This window comes from Temnothorax longispinosus, chromosome 5, assembly GCF_030848805.1.
Source record: "Temnothorax longispinosus isolate EJ_2023e chromosome 5, Tlon_JGU_v1, whole genome shotgun sequence".
In the NCBI taxonomy this organism is placed as follows: Eukaryota; Metazoa; Arthropoda; class Insecta; order Hymenoptera; family Formicidae; genus Temnothorax; species Temnothorax longispinosus.
In genome coordinates, this window is record NC_092362.1 from 10423255 (window position 1) to 10447244 (window position 23990).

Consider the following 23990-nt stretch of genomic DNA (forward strand, 5'->3'; position numbering starts at 1 on the left):
ATATCCTAATTGCTTCTTCTTCTCCAGAGGAGCATGCTAAACATTTACGCATTGTATTCCAAAGGCTTAAAGAGTTCCACCTCCGCCTTAATGTTGAAAAATGCATATTCGGCGCACATGAACTAAAGTTTCTCGGGTATATAATTAATGGTAAAGGAATCAGCCCCATCCCAGAGAAAGTTGAGGCGATTACCAAATTTCCTAGACCCAAAACCATCGCCGACCTACGCCGTTTTCTCGGCATGATAAATTTTTACCGTCGCAACATCCCTCGCGCGGCAGAAGCTCAAGCACCACTAAATGCATTACTAGTCGACTCGCGTAAAAACGATAAGCGTGTAATTGTATGGTCTGACGAATTAATCGAAGCGTTTGAAAAGACCAAAAACGGCCTTGCTAACGCTGCAATGCTGGTGCATCCCCATATTGGCGCGGAACTCCGTATAGTCGCGGATGCCTCCGATTTCGCCATGGGGGCAGTTCTTGAACAGAAAAAACGGGATACTTGGGAGCCCCTAGCATTTTTTTCGCATAAATTCTCCCCCGCGCAAACTCGGTATAGCGCTTACGACCGAGAACTCACGGCAATTTTTGAAGCCGTTAATTACTTTCGTCATTTTGTAGAAGGACGCGAGTTTAAAATTTTGACCGACCATAAACCGCTCATGTACGCGTTTATGCAACGGTCTGACAAGGCGTCCCCGCGACAACTACGCCAATTGTCATATATCGCGCAGTTCACAACGCATATTGAACATGTCGCTGGTTCACAAAATGTTGTCGCGGATTCGCTTTCGCGGATCGATTCCCTGCGTTTGCCGGTTGAATTTAATCTTAATGAGCTCGCCGAGCTACAAAAGAACGACGAGCAACTCAAGTTGATTGCTAACGCCCCCGATCATCCTTTAAAGTTGAAGAAAATTCAGTGGGGCCCAGATCACACAACTGTATATTGCGAAATCTCGGGCGAAGCTATTCGGCCATATGTCCCCGATAGTCTCCGTGTTAATGTATTTCAAATGTTTCATAACCCAGCCCATCCGAGTGGCAAAATTACCGATCGCACTATCCGACAGCGTTATGTCTGGCCTGACATGCACCGCGATATCGCTAAATGGTGTAAAAACTGTATCAAATGTCAGCAAGCGAAAATCTCTCGTCACGTAAAACTAACTCCTGAGCACTTTGTTGCTCCCGACGGGCGATTTGATCAGGTACATATTGACATTATCGGCCCATTGCTTCTTTCTGAGGGTTACTCTTATTGTCTCACTATGATCGACAGATTTTCGCGTTGGGCCGAGGCAATTCCTCTTAAAGATATCTCTGCACAAACTGTTGCTAGAGCATTTTACGACACGTGGATTTCCCGTTACGGAACCCCTCGATTACTAACTACGGATCAGGGAGCCCAATTCGAATCCCGCCTATTCGAGGCGTTACTTTCATTAATCGGTTGCGAACGAATTCGTACAACCGCCTACCACCCGGCGTCAAACGGCATGATTGAACGTTGGCACCGGGTGCTTAAAGCCGCAATCATGTGCCATGCCGATGCGTGCTGGACGCGTACCTTGTCTACCGTTCTATTAGGACTTCGGTCGCACGTCCGTGCTGACACAAATGCGTCTCCCGCTGAATTTATGTTCGGGACGACCTTACGACTTCCCGGGGAATTCTTTCTTCCCGACGATTTTACACCCTAACCTAACCTAACCCTAATTATTTCCTTGAAGAGTTTCGCGAATATATGCGCCAAGTCCGGCCGGTTCCCGTCGCGCACAAACATAAAAAACGCGCCTTTTATTTTAAAGATTTATATAATTGTACTCATGTGTTTTTACGCAATATGGCTAAAAGGGCGTTAGAGCGCCCGTACACCGGTCCGCACAAGGTAGTGCAACGCATCTCGAAGCGCGTATTCAATATTAATATCAACGGAAACACAAAAAGCGTGTCCGTCGATTTATTAAAACCGGCATATTTTGTCCCTGACGACCCCGCCGACCACCCATCAACCTCCGAGAACATACTCAACCGGAATGTAAATCCGAACCCAGCGCTTAAGACCTATTCTCGTAAGACTGTCACATTTGCGCCGTCCACTAAACCAAAGTGATTTTATTAGTTATGTCGGCTCAAATTACGTTTAAGCGTATAATGTTTCTAGTTAAGGTATTGTTAACCTCGTATAATAGCACCTGGCCAAACGCATAAGCTCATTAGTGCAATGTTACTTATTATTTATTTCGTTAACACTCGGGGGGGAGGGTGTAGGGAGCAGCATATCTGTCTCCCTTCCGATTGGTCAGCCCCCTCTCCTGCGCTAGCAAGAGAGTGGAGAGTTACGAGGTTGGCAGAACTGAGTCTCGACGACCGTTAGAATTGTACTGACTCTCGTGGCTGTTGCGTGGTCTGTAATAAAGTATTATTTTATCTCCAGTAATCGAGTGTGTAATTATTCCTCGATACCTCTCGACAAGACGTCGGTAGTAGGCCGACACCCGGAGGCATAATCGACCTCCTGCGGTACCAAATACCTACATGTTCGCGCATTCGCTCCCACACTTCTGATAAAACTTATAATAAATCGTACGAATATAATATTCTTGTGCTCATTGGCACTTGTCGCTATCAATCTATATAAAATAACTAATAAAATTAAAGAAATTATAAAATCGAATGTAAAACTTAATCCTTCTCGCTCTTTGGCATGCGTTACGCTAACTTGCGAATAAAATGTAATAAAATAAAAATGTAATTTAAAATTAATAATGCACACAGATAAATATTATAAAAGGGGTGAGTTTAGTGTTAGCAGTCACGGTTCACAGTTCCGTGAACTGCGATTGGCTCTGGGGCATCTCCGCCTCGATCACCTCCTCCGCCGCCGGTGGTTGGCTGATGGCCTCGACGACAACCTCGCCTGTTCCAGCGGGCTGTTCGGCTTCCTCCTGGAGTATGATCGCCTCCGCTACACCCTCTGGTATTAACTGGAGGATCTGCGCGACCTCGGTATCCTCCTCGACGGTCGGCTCCCCCTGATTGGCCACCTGGGTCAATGGCTTCGTCGGCTCGATCACGCCCGTCCTCGGCACCTCTGCCCTCTGATCGCTCATCGGGTCCACGAAGTCGACTGCGGCGCAATCAGAACTCGACGTTGGAACGAGTGATATATCACCCGGTTCCAAGGTTGTGACCGGATCAACGATTGATGATGTTAAAATAATGTTATTAGCCACTTACTACTTGGGCTGTTATTACGGTTGCCACTGTATCTTTCCGGGTGAATACAGAAACCCTGTTGCTATGCGGTGCCCCGTCCTTCCTTCAGGCTTAATGGCCGCCGGTATCTACGACGCGGACGTGTTCAAGGCCGTTGGCAACGCCCGTTTTATGCGCACGTAGGATACGGTTATTGGGAGAGGATATTCACTGGGGTCGCGAATAACGAACGTTTGTTTATTATAAACAAATAATAATTTAATAATTTCACAGTTACAGTACCTCGGTACACGAACGGACAGGTTCTATCGCGCGTTGACCTGCGTCGATTGTTAACGAACTCTGCAAACCGTCGCTTCGAGCTATATTCGGTCAAATACCGTTAACGCGTGGTTAATCGTCGCGTAATTATCGTATACGGCCACGGGATAAGCAAGCTGAGTCGAGTTATTTCGCGCAACCGTCGAAACGTGTTGACGCCTCGAGTTTCTCAAGCGAACTGTCCTAGAGGAGAGGGTCTCGTTTCCCCTCCTTAATACCTAGCGCAGGCGCGTAGCCTCGCATTTGCGCGCGAGAATGATGTAATCGCGCGCTCTTTCCTATTCAACCTATCGCGTCGCTTGGTGACGAGCGACACGATCCTTGCGGCGCTTATCCCATCGGCTGAGCCGATCTCATTGGCTCAGCTCAAAATTTGACTGAGATACCGTAGTAGCATCGCAACGGCGGACATGGGCTCTCGCTTCGGACGCGGCAACCAATGCCAGCCGTCGCAATATGCACAAAGTGCAAAATCGCGGCGAGTCACTCGGAACGTTTTCCGAGTGACCGAAAATGGTCTCTTTGACGTTCCCCATATCGACCAGGTAAGTAAACCACGTACTAGAATCAATTTAATTAATTCCCCTTTTCTTTCAGGTACCGGGTTCTCCGCGGGATCGTCTCGCCCAAACAATGGACTGGTTCGTATCGTCGGTGAGTATCCGAACGGTAAGTATATAAAATAATTAAAATTGCATAATATTGCATGAAATACGACTAATCGTACTTGTCTCGACAGGGAAAACATAAAATAAAAGTTATACAATGCAAATTCGCGCTTCACGACACTGTCTCGCTTCGCGGAGCTACGCTTGCTTCCTATTGGTCGATTCGTCGCGCTCATCGGAAAAAGTTGCGCCTCGCGCTCTCATTGGCTCTGGGCCTCGCAAAATCATAAAATACTCTAAAATTCTGAAAAATGACATCAAACTGCCAGGAATCGTTCCTATTGGCTATCGCTGTGTCGAGAATACTCAAAACTAATAGATCTAGAGAAACTAACGCGATTCTTAACAAAATAGACCGGGATGCGTCCCATTGGTCCTCGCGTGTCGGCATTTCGCCTCTACTGTCAAACTTGTAATAAAATATGGTAAATAATGTCAAAATGTGTTTTCTTGAACCCTATTGGTCCTCGCGTCTCTGTGACGTCTTTATGCATGCAAAATTGTGTGTGTCGGTTCATGGCTCTTCGGGAACCAATCGTGGCTCGATTTCGAGACTCAACAATAGTATGTAAAGTGTGTACAATATGTATATGTTTAGGATAGTGGAAATGTCTGGAAATGTTATTACGACAGGAATGAATATGATTAGGGTTACGACGATGTACTCCTTGAACCTCATGGCTTCGCTGTGATAGAGTAGATTGCGTATAGACTGTATAATATTAATGTGGAAAACAACAAGAAAATTGCCGTTAATATTAACGAAGTGATCCTCTCGGGATCCATCTCCGACTGTGTTCCAGGCTCTGATTGGCCTATCAATGACTCTAAATTTAATCGAATTATGCAAAGGTGCTTTGGGATTGGTAGGATTGGTTAATGTGTAAATTGTGTGTTTTTACAAAAGTTCAAGTGTATTATTAGAAATTAAAAGTGTATTACATGCATACGTGCTCTTTGTCGCAAACAAAAATAAAAAGACTCTTTCTTTCGCCCTATCGTTCTTTGGCTTGTCAAATCTATCTTATCGCACTTATGGCGTTTGTAACTCGCTACTTGTCTTCGCGATATTAACTCTCGTATGATAAAAGGTTATAATATTAAAATAAAATAAAATAAAATATGAAAAGAGGGGTGTTTTCGCACGGGTCTCTGCCTCGGCGTCTCCCTATTGGCTCGTCCTAGGTCCCGACTCGTCCTGCCGTCCCTCCGCCTGGGATTGCTGGATCGGTGGCTCGTCGTCGTCCTCCGGAACTGCCTCTGAACCAGCGGGCTGTTTCGCCTCGCTCCCAACGATCACCTGAGCTACCTCGTCTGGAATCCGCTGCAGGATCTCGCCGATTTCAACGCTCTCAAAACTGGCGTCTCTTACTTCTTCGTTGGCCGCTACGCTGGCCGGTCGCGGTGTGCCCGACATTCCCCGGTTCGTCGGTCCTCAGGGTAGTCTTCCGTGGGTTCCACGAATACCGGTGCGCCTCGACCAGAACCCGACAATGAAGTGGTAGGTTCACCCTGCGACTTCAAGGTTAGGTTGTAACCGGACGGTACTATTGGAGGCACGAATCAACGCTACGTGTCCTTAGAAATCAACGGTCGCCACTCGGTTTGACCTTTGAACCACCGAGAAGGTAAGTATCGAACGATATCTCGAACTATCAATTAGACTAATTCTCTTCTTTTTTCAGGTTCCTGCCACCGCTGGATCATCGCCGTCATCGATCAGGATCGTCGCTGCCACCGGAATCCAGTATCAACGAGGAACTTCGAATGATCGACGCCAATGGATCAGGTAAGTAGAAGGTAAGTCCAATTTAATAAATTTTCGAAATCTTTTACGAAAAGAATGTTTAATTTATTCAATTATATTGATTTCCAGTGTTGGTTGTTCACAAAACTTCAAGTCACAAAAGATGTCGGACGCTCGTATACGTAGGCACACACGCCCCGTTTATCTACGACGCACGAACTTATTTCAGTCTAAAAAGGCCGTTCGTCTTTGTAAAGACGACAATTAACGCGTTCCGCGGGCGTTCCCGGTTGTTACGAATGTTGGCGAGCCGCAATTATCGCAATTGTATAACGATCGCGGTGACTTAGCGCGACGACGCAGAGCGAAGCTTATTACGTGTTACACGCTCGAACATCCCCGAGAGACTGCCTCGAGCAATCTTCCTCTCTTGGGCTCCCTACCTACGGTGATTTACCCCCACCATGGGGTCTCGGTCGCTTTCTTCTCGCGGTAATTTTCCGCTCCTCGCGTTAACAATGGTTGTTTACGACTTTCGAGTCGCCAGGTGTGCGCCAGATGTTCGCCGCTACGCAGTTACAATACATGTTGCCTACTCCCCGCTGTGCCCTATGTCCACGGTGGAAATTTCCACTTAAAGTACCATCCACTCGACGTCCTGCGCCGGACCCCGGGTAGTGGTTTTTCAACTCCCGCATTTATCGACCCACGACGACGCCGACCCGTGCGCACGCCTTTTCCCCTGTCCCTTTACGCGACCCCGGGTCGACTTCTCGGAGAAGACGTCTGCGTCGTGATCGCGACCTCCGCCGTTGACGGTGACCCCCGGGTTCCGCTTCTGCGGTCCCTCTTGGCCCGATTCCAGGCTCAGTCCCCGTGGACGACGTCCGGTTCCCGAGTTCCGGCGACATGTCGCCGTATCTCGCGTCCGGGCGATCGGACTTTGGCGGCGACCTGTTCCCCGGGTGTACCAGGTCTTATTTAGCGTGACCCGCTGGTCTTTCCCCGCGGATGACGCTCAGTTACCTACTTGGCCTCCTGGTGGTCGTATCGCGTTGTTCATCTGGGCCTGCCGACGACGCCGACCCCTCCTGACACCTATTCCGTACCTGGTACGATGCTTTCCGCGGCTCTTCCCCGCGGAAGATGTCCAGGTCGCGAGATGGCGGGCGGTTCTGTAACTTCGTCGCCGATCGTTGGATTTCGACGGCGACCGGATATGGACGTTCGTAGGGACTTCCCCGTTAGTCAGGGATGTCTTTTTCCCGGGGATGACTCACCTAGGGCGAGTTCCCGGACGGTCCGCTATTTCGTTACCTGGCCGACGGGTCTCACCGGGACCCGGCTTTGCGGTCTCGGCGAAGTGCCCACCGATGTCAGGAGTGCTCAACTCCCGTAGATGACGCCCCTAGCGCAAGTTCGCGGACGGTTCACTATCTCCTGTCCGCGTTCCCGTATCGCGTCGCCAACCCCGTATGCGTGACTCGAGGACCCCGTGCCTTAGTCAGGGACGTATCTTTTTACCGCAGTGCCGTCGGTTCGAAAATTTCCCGACGGTCCGACGCGATGGCAGACACCTCGCTCGATATATACGACTGAAGGAAGGACGAACTTAGACATTGCGACGAGGCCTCGGAAAACGGACAAAAGCGGCCATTTTGCCCTTTGCACAGGCCCTTACGGTTTTGGTCAATGACCATCCTATCCAAAGATAACGACGGCGGATGCTTTCAGGTAACATATCGAACTCGTGGAGATCAGAGATCACTTATGAGATTGATCGGCAATCCTCAAGCGGATTATGATGAACGCAACGTTCTATCATAAACAACGATCTTCTGATTACACAGTTCGAGAAAGCACGGGGCGATGGATAGCATCCTCGCATAACACGGGGCGACAAATTACATCGCAGAACGGCTATATTACTGCTAAATATTCCGGAATTAATTATCGATCTGAGCTCAGTCGAATTAAAGTCAAGTTTACATGGTTGCAACCCGCGGATAAAGTCATTGATTTTCAATATGTAATTGTTTAACTTACGTTCTCGATGCACGCGTGAGTCGAATCTTCACGCATAATTGCTATTATCTTAACGAATATTGCAATTCTCCACGTGGCTATTTGCCAATGATTAAAGTGTACGAAGCACTATATTATTTATGAAAAGTTACTTATCATTTAATTGGATTCGCTCTTCAATTATCAAATTATATATACTATTACTCGAAATACTTATAACCTGAATTACCACGTAAGTTACGGTGTCAATTGATAGCAAGAAAGAATAATATTGACTTTACAGAATCTCACACATTATTTATATAAGCCTAAACATTCTCTCGAATGCTTTACTTTGCCTATGTTCATTTGTTTACTCGTCAAGTGAGATATATATATATATGAATTATGATCGACGAATTCTCAATTGACACCGTACTTCAGTTTATGTATGCTTTGTATAATATTGCTATAGTGATGTAACATGCGTCTTGAATTATGTTTGACTTACATGATCTTTTCTTGAAACAGAAACAAAGATTGAAATCATTTGATTGTTTTCTCGGATTGAGTTGCAAAAATAACCGACTTTTGTTTTCTTAAACTTAATCTTGATGAGAGATTAACTTCTTGCCGTGACACATGAGGAAGGATTATGCAAGAATAATTCAACATTATCTGATTTTGTGTTTATGCTATATGTTCTTGGTAAAACATTATTCCGATAAATTTGCTGATTATAATCTAACTGCTACGAAAATACACAATCTCTTTACCGACATAACAACGAGAAAAGTATCGTTCTCTTTTCTATAATTTCTAGAGCTCAGGTTCCTGCGCGAACTTGTACATTTCAAACACCTTTACTATCGTGGCCCCTAATTTTGCCGGCCCATCGCGTATTCTCTGAATCTGCGGACGGCCCGCCGTTTCGCCGTCCGTCATCCTACCGCTCCGTGGACAGTCGCGACTCGTCCGTCATGCTATGTGGGAGCCTCCCGATCATCCACACGGGAGCCTCCCCGTTCCTGGGAAGTGTTGTTCGGCTCAAGTTCTGTCATGCCGCCGCATGATCTCCCGTACCCGCGCCGACGGGAACAAAATAAAACTGCGTAATAAAACTTAACTTAAACTTTCTACCTCTTCTCGAGGGGTTGTGCCGCTTGAGCCCCAATGGAATAAACTTAAAATATAATGACGCGGTGCGAAACTCTTATACATAATAGTGCGCCGGGTAGGGCCGCTCTCCTTCCTGCTAACACGCCAAAAGAGCTAAAAGAAAACCCTATGATCGGAATTGTCAAACCCACAAAGAATGAATCACGGCATCTGCCGGTAACCCCATCCTCGGGACGCGAACGCTAGACTTAAAACTAATTGGGACGTGGCTCCGCCTCGTCCATCTCCGAACCACTGCTGTTGGTGCCCTAGTCGTCTTCGGTGATGCGTGCGGCTGCAAGGTTAGGTTGTGACTGGACGGCACGTGTTGAGCCCGATTCCGGCGGATAATATTCTTATCAAACGGTCGCCACTCGGTTTTACCTTAGACTACCGAGAAGGTAAGTTCGCATCAACGCCCCGATTATTCGCAAGACGCTAATAGGAATTATTTGTTTCAGAAGGATGTCCCTGATGGATCACCGTTGCTGCTTCTCATCCCTGGATCCTCGCTTTACATCGCATACCAGATAGAGGTAAGTAAGGATAAATTAATTATATCTTAATTATTTGAATTTTATTTCAGACTGATGTCCCTGTTGGATCACCGTTGCTGCTTCTCATCCCTGGATCCTCGCTTTACATCGCATACCAGATAGAGGTAAGTAATTATAAAATAATTATGTGATAATTATTTTATGTTTTGTTGCAGATCGACGCCCGGAATGGATCGCCGTTGCCGTTACCCGTCTCTGGATCCTCGCTTTACCTCGCATACCAGATAAGGGTAAGTCCCGATAATTACGTTTCAATTATGTACTAATTTGCTTCTTTTCTTTCAGGTTCCCGCCTCGGATGGATCGCTGCTCTGTTGCTGCTCTGCTTCCCCGGATCCTCGCTTTACATCGCATACCGGATTGCCGCTGGCCAACGTTGGATCATCGCCGAAGAACAAGGTAAGTAGAAGGTAAGTATTGATAATTTTTTATAATTAATCAGGAGAATTTGTTTCAGAATTAATTAATCTTTAATTCCAGATCATCATTTCAACATTACAGGCCGTTTCACAATATCATAAAGGTGTCTCACAACGCGAGTTTCTCGCCTCGGTGTGAATGTCGCTTTATTTTAATAAAGTTGCACAATTATTCAAATTGCGTATTTCGGCTTATTCGTTTAGTCGATGCGATGCCTTTATTCCAGATAATTATTCCGATCGGAGGACTTTGTGCCTCGTGATTGTTAAACTATGATCACGCACTCGGCCGTGACCATCACTCTATCGTACAATGTTCGTGCGCTGAATTAACGAACGAGTATTCGGTGGTTAAATACAATGATTAATAATGTCCGCACAATATTCCGTATCCGCGTGACCCAATGCCCGTGGTTGTTATATACTCGATAATGCACTTCCGTTAATTAACAATGTATCCGAATTTCAACTCGCGTATTGTTGCTAACACTCGATTGTATTTGGCAATTAATTGCCCCTCGCTATTGTTAAGACGAGTAATTTTACGCGATAGTACGCGGGAGTTCTCGGTTGTTAAGTATAACGCGTATGCCGATCGTACAGAGTGTGATACGTGTATTCGCCACGGCTATACCCGAGAGACTGCTTCGAGCGGTCGCTCTCGCTTGGGCTCCCCACTTATGCCGGATCGTTCCCACTCCTCGGAACTTTCTCGATCGTCTATTGTTCGCGGCCGGCACATCTGGCGCGATCATGCGAAAACACGATGATTTTCACTACCCTCTCGCGTGCCCTTTTGCGCATCGCCCGTTCTAGAAGGTTCCCGTGGAAATTTCCACGCGCAACGCAGTGCGAGAACCTTCCTTTCTCGGTACCGCTGCAGCAGGTATCCACTCGCGGAAACTGTTCGACGCGGACGACGTCGACCCATGCGCACCTTCTCGGAGATGCCCCTGATGGTGAATTCGGGTGTTGTCCCTGTAGACGACGTCCGGGTGACGTCGGTGTCGTCGGCCGTTGACGCCGACCCTCTGGCTGGGTTTCCCAGAAGCTGGTATCGCTGTTCCGGGTCACTGTTCCCGGAGATGATGCGTTTCCTGGGGATCTTTGTCGGAGCTCGACGTCGACCCCCTAGGCGGGTGTCCCAGGACCTCTCGCGACGGATTACGTCGTTTGTTCCCGGAGAAGATGGTTTTTTCCAAGAACTCAGTATTTCCTTGGCGCCCATCTTATGGACGCGTGTACCGGGTCCGGGGGATGTTCCTCCGTGCCCCCGATACGGGTTATCGCCGTAACTTTATGTCAGCGTTTTGCATTAACCGCGCTTACCATTATACGATCATTATCACTTAAACTGTATCGACAACCGCTAAATAATATAAGACTTTTATGATCGGCGGTTAATCAAAGCATCAACTAAACTGGGTGTTATACCTATCGGAGGTATGTTATTCTTAACCTAAAAACTACGCGCGGTCTTTGCCGTCTTACCGAGCCTATATTTCAATAATACGCAAAAATTTAAATGTAACTGGCTGTACGGGTTTTCAACGCGACTTAATGCTATATCTCTAACGAGTCGTAAAGCTATACCGTAAATATGATCTCAAGGAAACTTGTTGGGAGAAGACTTGAACGAGCAATAAGTTCCCGCCCTTCTAGAGGGCAGCTCCCGGTTGGCGGCGCGACTCGGCGCGCCACGCGTGCTTGCGGGCATCAGTGGTGCTCACAAGAGCCTCGATCACCGTCGTGTTCAGACGTGTTGGTTACGGTTTAAGTTACAGAGTGTGATATACTTATATATAATAAAGACAGTATTCAGAGTGTACAAAGACCAAGATTGTTGTGTTCCCTGCTCATCTCACCACATTTCAAGTCGTCCCTGATTATATTTCCAATAGGTTATGGGCTCAGGGCACGATTCCCCTGCGTGAGGAACATAGCACGAAAGTGTATATACGAAGTGTGTGAGACGCCGGCGAAGGGCATAGAAAGAGATAGAAGCATCTAGAAGATTAGAGGGTAAGTAAATAATATTCCTCGTTGCTGACGAGCAAAACGAGAGAATTCTCAGTTAATAAGAATGTTCGTTCGATAAATACTGTTACAAGGAGATAGATGTTTTTGCCATTTTTCTCGAGAAATAGAAATAGAGGTAATAATGGTAATAAGAGAATTAGAGAATAGATGTGTAAAGTGTAATAAAGAAGTAGAGAATGATGAAAGAAAAAGAGATAGAAAAATGCCGCTTGGTAGCAAGTCGGCGACGTGCGCGTGCAAGTCCGATCGTGAACGGCGAGAGTCTTTCTTTTGGCGCGCGGAATTTTTGGCGCGCGGAAGTCCGATCGTAGACGGCGAGAGTCATTGTTTTTGGCGCGCAGAACTTGTTGCTGGGCGCGCACAAACACATAATCGATTTCGACTAACAACATGGCATCGATGCTAGATGGCTAGATTACGATACATGTAAATGTATGCGTATGTTAGATGGCTAGATTGCGATACATGTATATGTATGTGTATGCGTATGTATAAAAACTCTATATGACTATATGAGTTTATTTTTTTTGAAATCGATATGTATCGGGTCGGTAATTGAGCATGACTTGCTGTGCGGTGTAGCTTGATTACTGTTTAGGGAAGCCGCGTAAATTTGTATGGGCCCCGTGCGTGTGCGTGATCAACCCGAGCTCCCATAGATCTTTTCAGCAGTGCTGGGGATCGCAACGGACAGTGGTGTGCGCGTGCGGATAGCCCTGCAGAGGCGCGTGGTTTTCTCGCTTTGGGGTTATTGTAAATTGCAGTGCGTTCTATATAGCCTCATAAGCATTAAATTTTTATCGCTGAAAGAGATCTAGTGATAGAAACTGTAAATTATTATTTGTCAATACGAATGTTGGTTTATCTTGTCAAAAGAGGAATGCTAATGTTCAATTGATATTTAAATCCCGATATAGATGGAAGAAGAAGGCCAAAATGCGCTGGTCGACTACGACAGCGATAGCAGCTTTATCACGGTAATAGATAGAGAAGCAAAAAATAAAAACGAGGAGACAGTAAGAAAAGATAGAGGTAAAAGTATTTTTTTGAAAATAAAGTAGTCCAGAAGAATAATATATACAGGGTGTTTGATATAAAAGTAACCACCCGAATACGGGGCGTAGATTGGGTCAAACTGAAAAGAAAAGTCTCGTACCATTTTGCAAAATTCGCAATAGTTAACGAGTTATTAAATAAAACGTCTGAGCGAATGAGCGCACAAGGAGCGATAAAGGCGGGCCTCGGCGGCTGGCTGGGCTGGCACGGTGCCCGGCGCGCGGCGAGCGGTGGGGGTCGAGAGACGAGCGGCGAGCGGGGCGCGGCGCGGCGCGGCGAACGTCGAGCGACAGATGTTATACACCGCGGCGAAAAAGTATTAGAGCCAGCCCATACTAAACTTACGATAATTTCTTCGCGTAAACGGGATTTTGTAGTAACTTACAATAATTTACTCCGCGTAAACGAGTGAATTATCGTAAGTTACTACAGAAGTAACGCGCTCGCGTAAACGTAGTAACAGGTAGCACACGTATTGCATAGGCATTGCCGTAGCGTCTTACGCCTTAGATAATATTAATTAGTTTAGCTTGAATTATGTGTAATAGAAACATTTAATTTTAGTAAATTTAATTATTTTGCATGTCAAAGTTTACGAGGTTTACCAAGTTTCACTTTAACTTTTATTTATGTTAGAATAACTTTAATGGTGCGTGTCCACCTGCGAGTAAAACTCTCGAGAGTAGCTCTCGAGATTGATTCTCGCAAATGGACACATTCCTGGAGAGTACCTAACGGAGAATGAATCGCAGCTCTCGGCGAGCGAACTTTTATCAAGACCTACTCGCAAATCGACACGACGTTATTTTACTCTCGGAGATCAGCTCGCCAAGCTCGAACGCTGTTCGTATTTTGAGAGCTACATGTTGAGAGTAAAAACCGAGATGGCAAAAGTTTGTTCCTTCGATGACACAAAGGAACTTATTGAATAATGCGGAAATCATGAACTATTGTAGAATACTACTGACAGAAATAAAAAAATTTTAAAATTTTTATGTTCTGCGAATAAAGTGCGAAAAAATTCATAATTTAAAGAATTAGATAAGAATATTTTTAATACATTTTCTAATTACTTGGTCAATAATTAGTTACACTTTAGTTTTACATACTTTGCACGTTTTAGTTACAGTGCTGAAATTAAATACATTTAATTTTACATCGCGAATTAAGTACATTTAAAAAAAAATAAAATTATTAAATATTTACATGTAAAAATTTAACATCAAGGTATTTCGCAAACTGAAAATTAAATAATAATATCGCACTATGTATTCCACTTCACAATTTGTAAGTCTGTGGAAACTTTTAATTGTTGGGAGTCTTCAATCTTAAGCTCTCTAATTAGAGCAGATCCGGCACCTGCAATCAATCCATTGATCGACCCAGAAGGTCTTTTTGTTGTTATTTAACACTCTTTTCCTTTTTAAAATAATGCTATCCACTATAGCAACCGCAAGTTTTTTCGTTTACGCGACATTATGATGTCACCACTCTCAGACATCGACTAAAAAAAATACGTAAGTGGACACGGTTTTGAGAGAACTCTCCGAAAGAATACTCTCTGGATTCTCACGAGATGCTCGCGAGAGTACAATGTCAGAAAAATTACTCTCAAATGGACAGTGTCAAAATAACTCTCGAGAGATATTCTCGAGAGTTTTAAGGTGCGTGTCCACCTGCGAGTAAAGGCTGATCTACAATGTGCTCTTTGCTTCTTGTTTCGTGTTCTCTGCTTCTTGTTTTTTGTTTCTCTGATTTTTGTCACATGGAGTCAAGGAACATCGCCATGTACAATTTGTCTCTTCTAAAATTTCTGGAGAAACATGTTACTTTACACAGACCAATCACAGGTCGATATTCATAGTCCGTTCTTATGTTACGACAGTATTCTTATTGGCTAACGATGTTTAAGGCAATGCCTAAAATGTTAATATATGAACGAAGCGTCCTCCGTCTACAATAATTTGCTGACGCGTGGCGAGGAGTACTCCCACACGTGCTTATACTGCCCGTCACTGCCCGAAGACATTCAAGACGCGGTGCAACTGACCGGTCACAAGAACAACTATACAAAACTAATGTTTGAATAATAACTAAAAATGGACGAAGAATCATTAACTGTCTTGCTTATTGCTCAATGTTGGAATCTTTGTGTAATGTTATTGCTTGCAAAAATGCAATTAAAGAAAAGAAGGATCAGGCGTTGGTGGGTAAGACCAGTTAATTATTCTCGAGAGAATCAAGGAATCTATAGAAACCTGTTTGGAGAATTGAGAACTACAGACCACGAAGAATTCTTCGATTATACACGCATGAATGTGCACCAGTTTGATTATCTTTGTGATTTGCTGAGACCATACTTAACTAAGCGAAGTATCAGAACTCCATTGCCTATACAGTTACGCGTGGCCATGACTCTTGAGTAAGTACATTTCCTACTTCTATGTACCTACTAATGTTAAGGTATCTGTCACTAAGTCTTACGTTATTTTCTTAAAGGATACTAGCCCGAGGGACATCAGTTAGGACGTCTTCATGGAGTTATAGAATTGGGCGTTCCACTGCACATAAAGTGTTCAACGAAACCTGCAAAGCTTTGTGGGTAGCTCTTCAACCGATATATCTGCAGGCACCAACAAGAGAGACTATGATGCAGATATCTGAGGATTTCTTCAACCGATGGCAGTTTCCCAACTGTGTCGGAGCGATTGACGGCAAACATATATCGATACAGTGCCCTCCAAAAACTGGCTCTCAGTTTTACAGCTCTTACAAAAAGAATTTTCAATAAATCTCATGGCTGCATGTGATGCTAAATACCGTTTTACATGGGTGGATATTGGCGATTACGGTAAGTACTCCTTGTACAACAATGATTGAGATACTATACATTGCATTACATTGCATTATAATAACTTAGGGCACTTTTTCTTTTATTTCTCATGCAGGATCTCAAAGTGATGGAGGTGTGTGGGCAAATTGTGATTTTGGTCAAGCACTCGATGCAGATGAAATTGATTTTCCTCCTCCAAAAGAGATTCCCGGCAGTAATGTCACCCTCCCCTTCACTTTTGTTGCCGATGAAGCATTCCCACTTGGTATCCATATGATGCGCCCATATGCCAGATCTTACAGAACTTTCGGCGATGAAGAAAGGATATTCAATTACAGGCTTAGTCGTGCTAGACGCGTCATTGAAAATGCGTTTGGGATCATGTGTTCAAGGTGGCGTATCCTGAGAAAGGATCTGTGCAGCTCAGTAGAAACAACGGAAGACATTGTAAAAGCAGTTGTGTGCCTTCATAACTTTCTCATGATATCTGAAGACGACTTAGCACCATCAGAAAGAACCTACTGTCCTGCATCTATGGTAGATAGGGAAGGAGTATATGGAGATGTTATTGAAGGTGAGTGGAGGAGAGATATATACAGAGGACCGATCACTGATGTTGGACGACTTGGGTCTAACAATCCTACAGTGAGAGCTGACGCTCAACGAAACATTCTGAAAGATTACTTTTGCTCAGACATTGGCCAAGTGGATTGGCAGTGGGAACAAGCACTTCACCGAGTTTAGAATGTAGGCACACACATAATACACGATAATATAATATGTACATGTACTAGTCTAAGTTTGCGTATAATATTCAACGTATAATTGCGTATAATATTCATGATTTGATCCACGTTCTGTTGTCTATTGTAATAATTTCCATTTTTCAATATTCGATTAAAGTTAATATAGAGGGTTGCGCGATTACAATCGTCTTCAGGCTACGGTGCCTACGATTCGTCCACGAGATCCTTGGGCAATATCGGAATCATAAATATATCGTACATTTTATATCCAACGAGAAATATGTTCCCGAATAAGCGATCCTGACGAGTTTAATAAGATATTTCTTCCATTTCGGATGACTTGCGGAGTTAAGCAATTTTAACGAAATTGCTAATAGATAATAATTTACAGTTGCCGCTGTGTCCGCTCGTTGCGACGATTAACGTGCGCTCAATCGCATCTCGACTTGAAATATATCTCGCAAAACAATATCTCATTTTCCTGTTATTGTTGTTGGCAAAGTACCTCGGGGGAGGGTCTCACTTTATTTGATAATTTTTGTCATGAGCGCGAATGGAAATTCTAGCAGTTGTAACAGGGGCTCTCCGGAGCGTTGGCGAAGTTTCTTCGCGTCTACGTCCGCGTTCGGTCCAAGCGAGATGCATTTCGAACAGCTCTCGGCATCTTGAAACCGCTAAGTCACATCGCGCCTACATATAGCCGTGTAATTAACAATAAGTGAATACTGTGTGATACAATAGCAATATAACGATCGATTAAATTCGAATAGGTAGAAAAAAAGAGAGACAACGGCCGGCGACTATCACTTGCGTTGCGCGAATCATCGTTACGATCTTATTACGTACATACAATAAATATAAAGACAAAAGGAAAAGAGAGAAAAAGAAAACACGGACAAAGATTTGATATAATGTTATGCGTCCGTTAGTTTTGATTTCGCGTGCGATATTATCTGTCGGTTTCATCTTCGTCTGGGACGACCTCGCGATTAATCACTGCAAATACTACATAGCTCGCCCGACGAGTGTTCGTCAAAAACAAAAGCGTTATCGAGTTCTCGTCTCTCGTTGAACGGCGATCTCTTATTTTGGATTCGCTTTTTGTACGTTCGTTCAATTTCTAATGTGATATATATACATGTACTACTTAAAGTTTGCGTATAACATTCAATTTTGCATAATATTCATGAATTTATCCACGTTCTATTGTCTTGTCATAATTTAGATTTTTGCATTATAATATTTTACCGCTTAACTAAAGGTAATGAACACTAGTATGCGTAAGTATACGTATGAAGCTTGTAAAAATTGGGAAATAAATACTTTGTATATTTAATAATCACTTTTATTTATTTACCCGAAACTGTAGCCTTAGCATTACAAACAAAAAAAAATACTGACATCAGGTACTGAAGTTTGTACTTTGGCTAGGAACATTGCACTTCTAAATAAGTACATACAATAGGAACATTCGTCCACAAAAACGAAAACTATGAAAAAATTAAACGCTAGTTGTTAGTAACTTTAAAAAATATCCTCTTATACTTTATATTAGATATGCATAAATGTGTAAGAAATTAAAATGTTATTAACAACTCAAAAAGTGACACATTATGTAAACGCAAAACAAATATGTTATATCTATCTAAAAAATCACATTTTTTGTAATTATGTTGCATATACGTTATATATTTATATATATTATATATGTGTATATATATTAAGTGTAAATATATTTTGTAGCAAATCCAAAAATTCCCAATGTGCCGGACAGTTTTTGAACCTGTCTTCAATATTATTGGTGGCCGAGCGAAGAAGGAATTACAGATTCTCATCACTTTCCACTTCTCTCATGTTCTGAAACTTATCCACAACAGATAAACATTGCATATAACATTGGATCTTGTACTTGGACTTTACTCTTTTCAACGCATAAAGTAATGCCTTTGCCATTGCTGCTTCTTCTCCACTATCGTCATTATCGACAGGAGTGACAGATTGTGAACGCTTTTCTGATAAATTATTCACGAGCGTGTTTATAGAATCAGTCGTATTGGTTATCATTTTAGACAGATGTTCCTGCTCTTTACGAGACTCCTTCATCTTCTGAATTGCAGATTGGTCAGGTGGTAGATAAAGTAAATTCTTCCTTGCAATACTTAATGGCCTTAGCTGACCAACTGAACTTAATGACCTTGCCTGACCAACTGAACATAATGACCTTGACTGACCAACTGAAGATGCTGAAGATGCTACAGATGCTGAAGATGCTACAGATACTGGAGCTACAGATACTGGAGATGCTATAGATGCTGAAGATTCTGAAAATTCTTTTTCTGGCGGTAGAATTGAAACATTTGAGTCATCACTCATTAAAAGATCTATATTCCACAGATTGCTAGACGGTGATCCAGATGGTGGCTGCATTGTTAACTGTAGTACAGATTCTGGTGTTGACGGTAATGACTGCACTGCTGACTGTGGTGCAGATTGTGATGTTGACGGTGATAACTGCCCTGCTGGCCGTAATGCAGATTGTGGTATTGATGGTAATGACTGAGTAATTATACTTCTTCGCACAAAGTTGCTTGATGTATTGCGGTGGGCCACATGTGGTGCCAAGAAGGAAAGGGCCTGGTACAAGTACCATGTCTTCCGTGGTCTCTTACAAGTATCATTCCCTGTACCTGATGGCTCATACATATTCTCAAGACGGTGTTCTTGAGTGAATTGGTTGCGAAGCATTTTCCACTGTTTCTGAATTGCATCCACTGCAAAATAGAGTACACTATAATCTCTCCAACGTAATCTAATGTAAACCTAGAATCATGCAACCATCCAGTATTCATATATGTATGTACGAACTATACTTTTATTTTACAATTAAACTTTTTTTGTTTACTTACCCGGCATATTACAGGCGAGTGCGATGGACATCCATGTATCGGCGACAAACTTCTTATCTTTATAATCTTTGGATTTTTTATCATAAAGGCAAGGATGTTGTCGAACGAAATTAGCAAGCAATTCGCCAAAAGCTTCATCCACCTGAATATCTTCATTTTCCTTTTCTGACATGCTGCTTTTTGGTTATGTCGTAAGCTCACCTCCGACGTGACCGTCGTCGTTCTACGATTTTTTGCGTACGCGTATTCTTCTTTAAACTACACAATATAAATAATCCGTTATTACCTTTGTTACATTTAAAAAATAAGCTACTTACGTGAATAGAGTGAAACTGCCTCGTTCTACTATTGACGATTTCTGCAGCGTAGCACATAACTTTCGTTTTCTCGTTCTCTCAGTTTTCTGTCGCCCCAGATAGAAGTTGACGAACTCAAGAAGAGACAAGAAGCACGAGACAAGAAACAGGATTGTCGGTAAAACAGGGCGTGGAGAAACAGAGAAGTAAGAAGCAAAAAGCAGAAAACAGGAAGCAAAGAGCACATTGTAGATCAGGCTTAAAACTGTCGAGAGTAGCTCTCGAGATTGATTCTGACACTGTCCATTTGAGAGTAATTTTTCCGACATTGTACTCTCGCGAGCATCTCGTGAGAATCTAGAGAGTATTCTTTCGGAGAGTTCTCTCAAAACCGTGTCCACTTACATATTTTTTTTAGTCGATGTCTGAGAGTGGTGACATCATAATGTCGCGTAAACGAAAAAACTTGCGGCTGCTATAGTGGATAGCATTATTTTAAAAAGGAAAAGAGTGTTAAATAACAACAAAAAGACCTTCTGGGTCGATCAATGGATTGATTGCAGGTGCCGGATCTGCTCTAATTAGAGAGCTTAAGATTGAAAACTCCCAACAATTAAAAGTTTCCACAGACTTACAAATTGTGAAGTGGAATACATAGTGCGATATTATTATTTAATTTTCAGTTTGCGAAATACCTTGATGTTAAATTTTTACATGTAAATATTTAATAATTTTATTTTTTTTTAAATGTACTTAATTCGCGATGTAAAATTAAATGTATTTAATTTCAGCACTGTAACTAAAACGTGCAAAGTATGTAAAACTAAAGTGTAACTAATTATTGACCAAGTAATTAGAAAATGTATTAAAAATATTCTTATCTAATTCTTTAAATTATGAATTTTTTTCGCACTTTATTCGCAGAACATAAAAATTTTAAAATTTTTTTATTTCTGTCACAGTAGTATTCTACAATAGTTCATGATTTCCGCATTATTCAATAAGTTCCTTTGTGTCATCAAAGGAACAAACTTTTGCCATCTCGGTTTTTACTCTCAACATGTAGCTCTCAAAATACGAACAGCGTTCGAGCTTGGCGAGCTGATCTCCGAGAGTAAAATAACGTCGTGTCGATTTGCGAGTAGGTCTTGATAAAAGTTCGCTCGCCGAGAGCTGCGATTCATTCTCCGTTAGGTACTCTCCAGGAATGTGTCCATTTGCGAGAATCAATCTCGAGAGCTACTCTCGAGAGTTTTACTCGCAGGTGGACACGCACCATTAAAGTTATTCTAACATAAATAAAAGTTAAAGTGAAGCTTGGTAAACCTCGTAAACTTTGACATGCAAAATAATTAAATTTACTAAAATTAAATGTTTCTATTACACATAATTCAAGCTAAACTAATTAATATTATCTAAGGCGTAAGACGCTACGGCAATGCCTATGCAATACGTGTGCTACCTGTTACTACGTTTACGCGAGCGCGTTACTTCTGTAGTAACTTACGATAATTCACTCGTTTACGCGGAGTAAATTATTGTAAGTTACTACAAAATCCCGTTTACGCGAAGGAATTATCGTAAGTTTAGTATGGGCTGGCTCTAATATTTTTTCGCCGCGGTGTATAACATCTGTCGCTCGACGTTCGCCGCGCCGCGCCGCGCCCCGCTCGCCGCTCGTCTCTCGACCCCCACCGCTCGCCGCGCGCCGGGCACCGTGCCAGCCCAGCCAGCCGCCGAGGCCCGCCTTTATCGCTCCTTGTGCGCTCATTCGCTCAGACGTTTTATTTAATAACTCGTTAACTATTGCGAATTTTGCAAAATGATACGAGACTTTTCTTTTCAGTTTGACCCAATCTACCCCCCGTATTCGGGTGGTTACTTTTATATCGAACACCCTGTATATACATTCAGAAAAAATAAAAATAGTAATTTCAAAATTCCGTATAGAAGCAAAAGATAAAAAAAAGATGGAAAGAAGAGGTGCAATCTCGAAAAAGAACTTGCCTAAAGTCAGAGAGAATATAGATGTGACCAAAGCATGGGAAGAGAACCGTCCAGTACTGCCAATTGGAACCAAAATATTATATGAAAAGCAAGAAAAAATGGTCGCAAAAATGGACAATTCGATGCAGATGCTGGATAAAGTAATGACGAAGGCCACCGAGATGATGGAGAATATGGTGGAAGTCTCCCGTTTAAACTTAGAGAAAGAAAAAGTTAAACTTAGACGTTTAGAGGTAAGCAATAAAGATACCCAAAGTAAACAAACGGTTAAAGAACTAGAGGTAGAGTCTAAAAAGAGAAAATTAAATAAAATAACAGTCTGTTCAGCCGAAAAAGATAGGAGTTTAGAGACAATGAAAAGAGCTATAGAATTGGAATTGAACAGTCAAAGGTTGCATATTAGAAGAGAATATAAGCTGACGCAAAAATCCAACTTTGATCTTTGGATGGATTATTTAAAATCTGAGTTAATGAATAACGAGTTGTTAGATGTAATAGATTCAAACATTGAAAGTCCAGAAAATCTCCGAACTAAAAGTTGCTAAGAGAAAAAGTCTAGTTAGAGATATAATAATCAATCATTTAGATGAAAACTATCATAAAAGGATTCTACATGAAAAAGATCCGAAAGAAATTTTGAAGAAATTGAGAGGATATAAAAAGAGTGAAGTAAACGTTACTCATGCATCGGTACGAGCTAAACTCTATCAAATTAAAATGAGAAAAGACAAAAAAGTAAGTGATTTTTGTGAACGCTTCGATTCAATAATTAGAGAATATGAATCATGTGAAGATGCGGTACCCCTCGCAAAACAAGAGATTAGATCTGCACTTTATCAGGCTGTGTCAATTAATGTACCAGAGCTGAGGAATATAGATTTAATTAGAAGACAAACTAATCTTAGAGAAATGAACATAGATGAAATAAAGTCTTTTATGATGCAGTTAGAAGCAGAGACTAAAAACGAGAATAGAGAAAAATTAGAAAAACCCGAAGTTAGGGTACAGAGGGCTGCTGCAGAAGAGAACATGAAACAAGTGAAATGCTACAGATGCAACCGAATGGGTCATATGGCAAAGGACTGTCCACTAATAGAATTTGGTGCCTGGTTTTGTTACTACTGCCAGGAAGTACGAGGTCACAAAAGTGATAATTGTCCGAGTGCCGAAACCCAGGCGAACAGAGCTAGAGGAAAAGGTATTTAAATAAAACCGTTAATAAAAACAATGAAAAAGGGTAGATTTGTGCAAAAAGGCACAAAAAGAGTAGATAACAAAGGGAAAATAACCAAGATACAACCAGCTGAGAAACCTATATCAACGAAAACAGCAAATGAAGGAGAATCAGAAGAAGGTAAATAATACATGGTTAAATTAATAGAAGATAGAGATAGTTCAAAAGAGGTAGTCAATTTTACTGCAGATTCGGGTGCTACGGATCATATTGTGAATAAGAATTTTATTCTGTCAAAGTTTGAAAAATGTAAAGATAGAGTTATTAAATGCGCGAATAAAAATGAGCTTGCAAACATTTCAATAGATGGTAAAGGAGATCTTACGCTAATAACGAATGAAAAAGAAAAGAGAGTCATTAAATTAACAAATGTAATTGCAGCAAAGAAAGTATCCAAAAATTTACTATATCTAAGAAACTTGGCTGATGCAGGGTTCAGTATTTATTGTGACGTGACAAATGTCGCGTCCCGTACCCCAGATGGGAGCTCGGCCGAGGGAGGCGTCAGGGATGGTGCCTCCGCCCGAGACGGGCGGAGGGCGAACATTTAGGTTAGGATTAAGATCTTTTGCGAGCGTTACAGGTCGAGGGAGTGCGGAGCAGATGGCCGGAGTCACGACGATTGTAACGGCTAATGCCGCGTCGAGGGACTTACGGCTGGGCAACCAGGAGCTTCCGAGGGCGTACGGTCGGCGGGCCCACGCGGGGTCACGCTGGGGCCCACAGCCGGAAAATCAGCTGACCTGTCAAGGCGTCACAGGTGGCGCGAGAGC

The 23990-nt window shown here is 42.9% G+C and overlaps 2 protein-coding genes and 1 long non-coding RNA gene across 4 annotated transcripts; 2 read left to right on the forward strand and 1 right to left on the reverse strand.

Annotated features, from left to right (window-relative positions):
- Window positions 1–15142: 15142 nt before the first annotated feature.
- Window positions 15143–17243, forward strand: LOC139813032 (uncharacterized). Its single transcript, XR_011732015.1, has 3 exons — window positions 15143–15617; window positions 15695–16046; window positions 16144–17243. It is a non-coding gene; the product is annotated as an uncharacterized lncRNA (long non-coding RNA).
- An 866-nt stretch (window positions 17244–18109) lies between these two features.
- Window positions 18110–19939, reverse strand: LOC139813031 (uncharacterized). 2 transcript variants are annotated; one of them, XM_071778277.1, is made up of 3 exons: window positions 19745–19939; window positions 19681–19696; window positions 18110–19594 (listed from the first exon to the last, which is right to left on the reverse strand). In XM_071778277.1, the coding sequence occupies exons 1-3, from the start codon at window positions 19834–19836 to the stop codon at window positions 18596–18598; spliced, it is 1107 nt and encodes a 368-aa protein (XP_071634378.1). In that variant the 5' UTR covers window positions 19837–19939; the 3' UTR covers window positions 18110–18595. The 2 variants fall into 2 exon arrangements, with proteins under 2 accessions (XP_071634378.1, XP_071634379.1); XM_071778278.1 differs by having other exon boundaries at window positions 18110–19545; window positions 19745–19937.
- On the forward strand, window positions 19867–23189 carry LOC139813444 (uncharacterized). Its single transcript, XM_071778956.1, has 4 exons — window positions 19867–19871; window positions 20080–20154; window positions 21823–22216; window positions 22929–23189. Exons 1-4 carry the CDS (start codon window positions 19867–19869, stop codon window positions 23187–23189), a joined length of 735 nt encoding a protein of 244 aa, XP_071635057.1.
- The last annotated feature ends 801 nt before the right edge of the window (window positions 23190–23990 follow it).

Coding starts and splice junctions, on each gene's coding strand:
- LOC139813031 (XM_071778277.1), bottom strand. CDS start 19,836: ATGAAGATATTCAGGTGGATGAAGCTTTTGGCGAATTGCTTGCTAATT.
- LOC139813444 (XM_071778956.1), top strand. Junction 20,155..21,822: donor GACAAGAAACAGGATTGTCG/GTAAAACAGGGC, acceptor TTTTCTTTTCAG/TTTGACCCAATCTACCCCCC. Junction 22,217..22,928: donor TTAAACTTAGACGTTTAGAG/GTAAGCAATAAA, acceptor TTTATGATGCAG/TTAGAAGCAGAGACTAAAAA.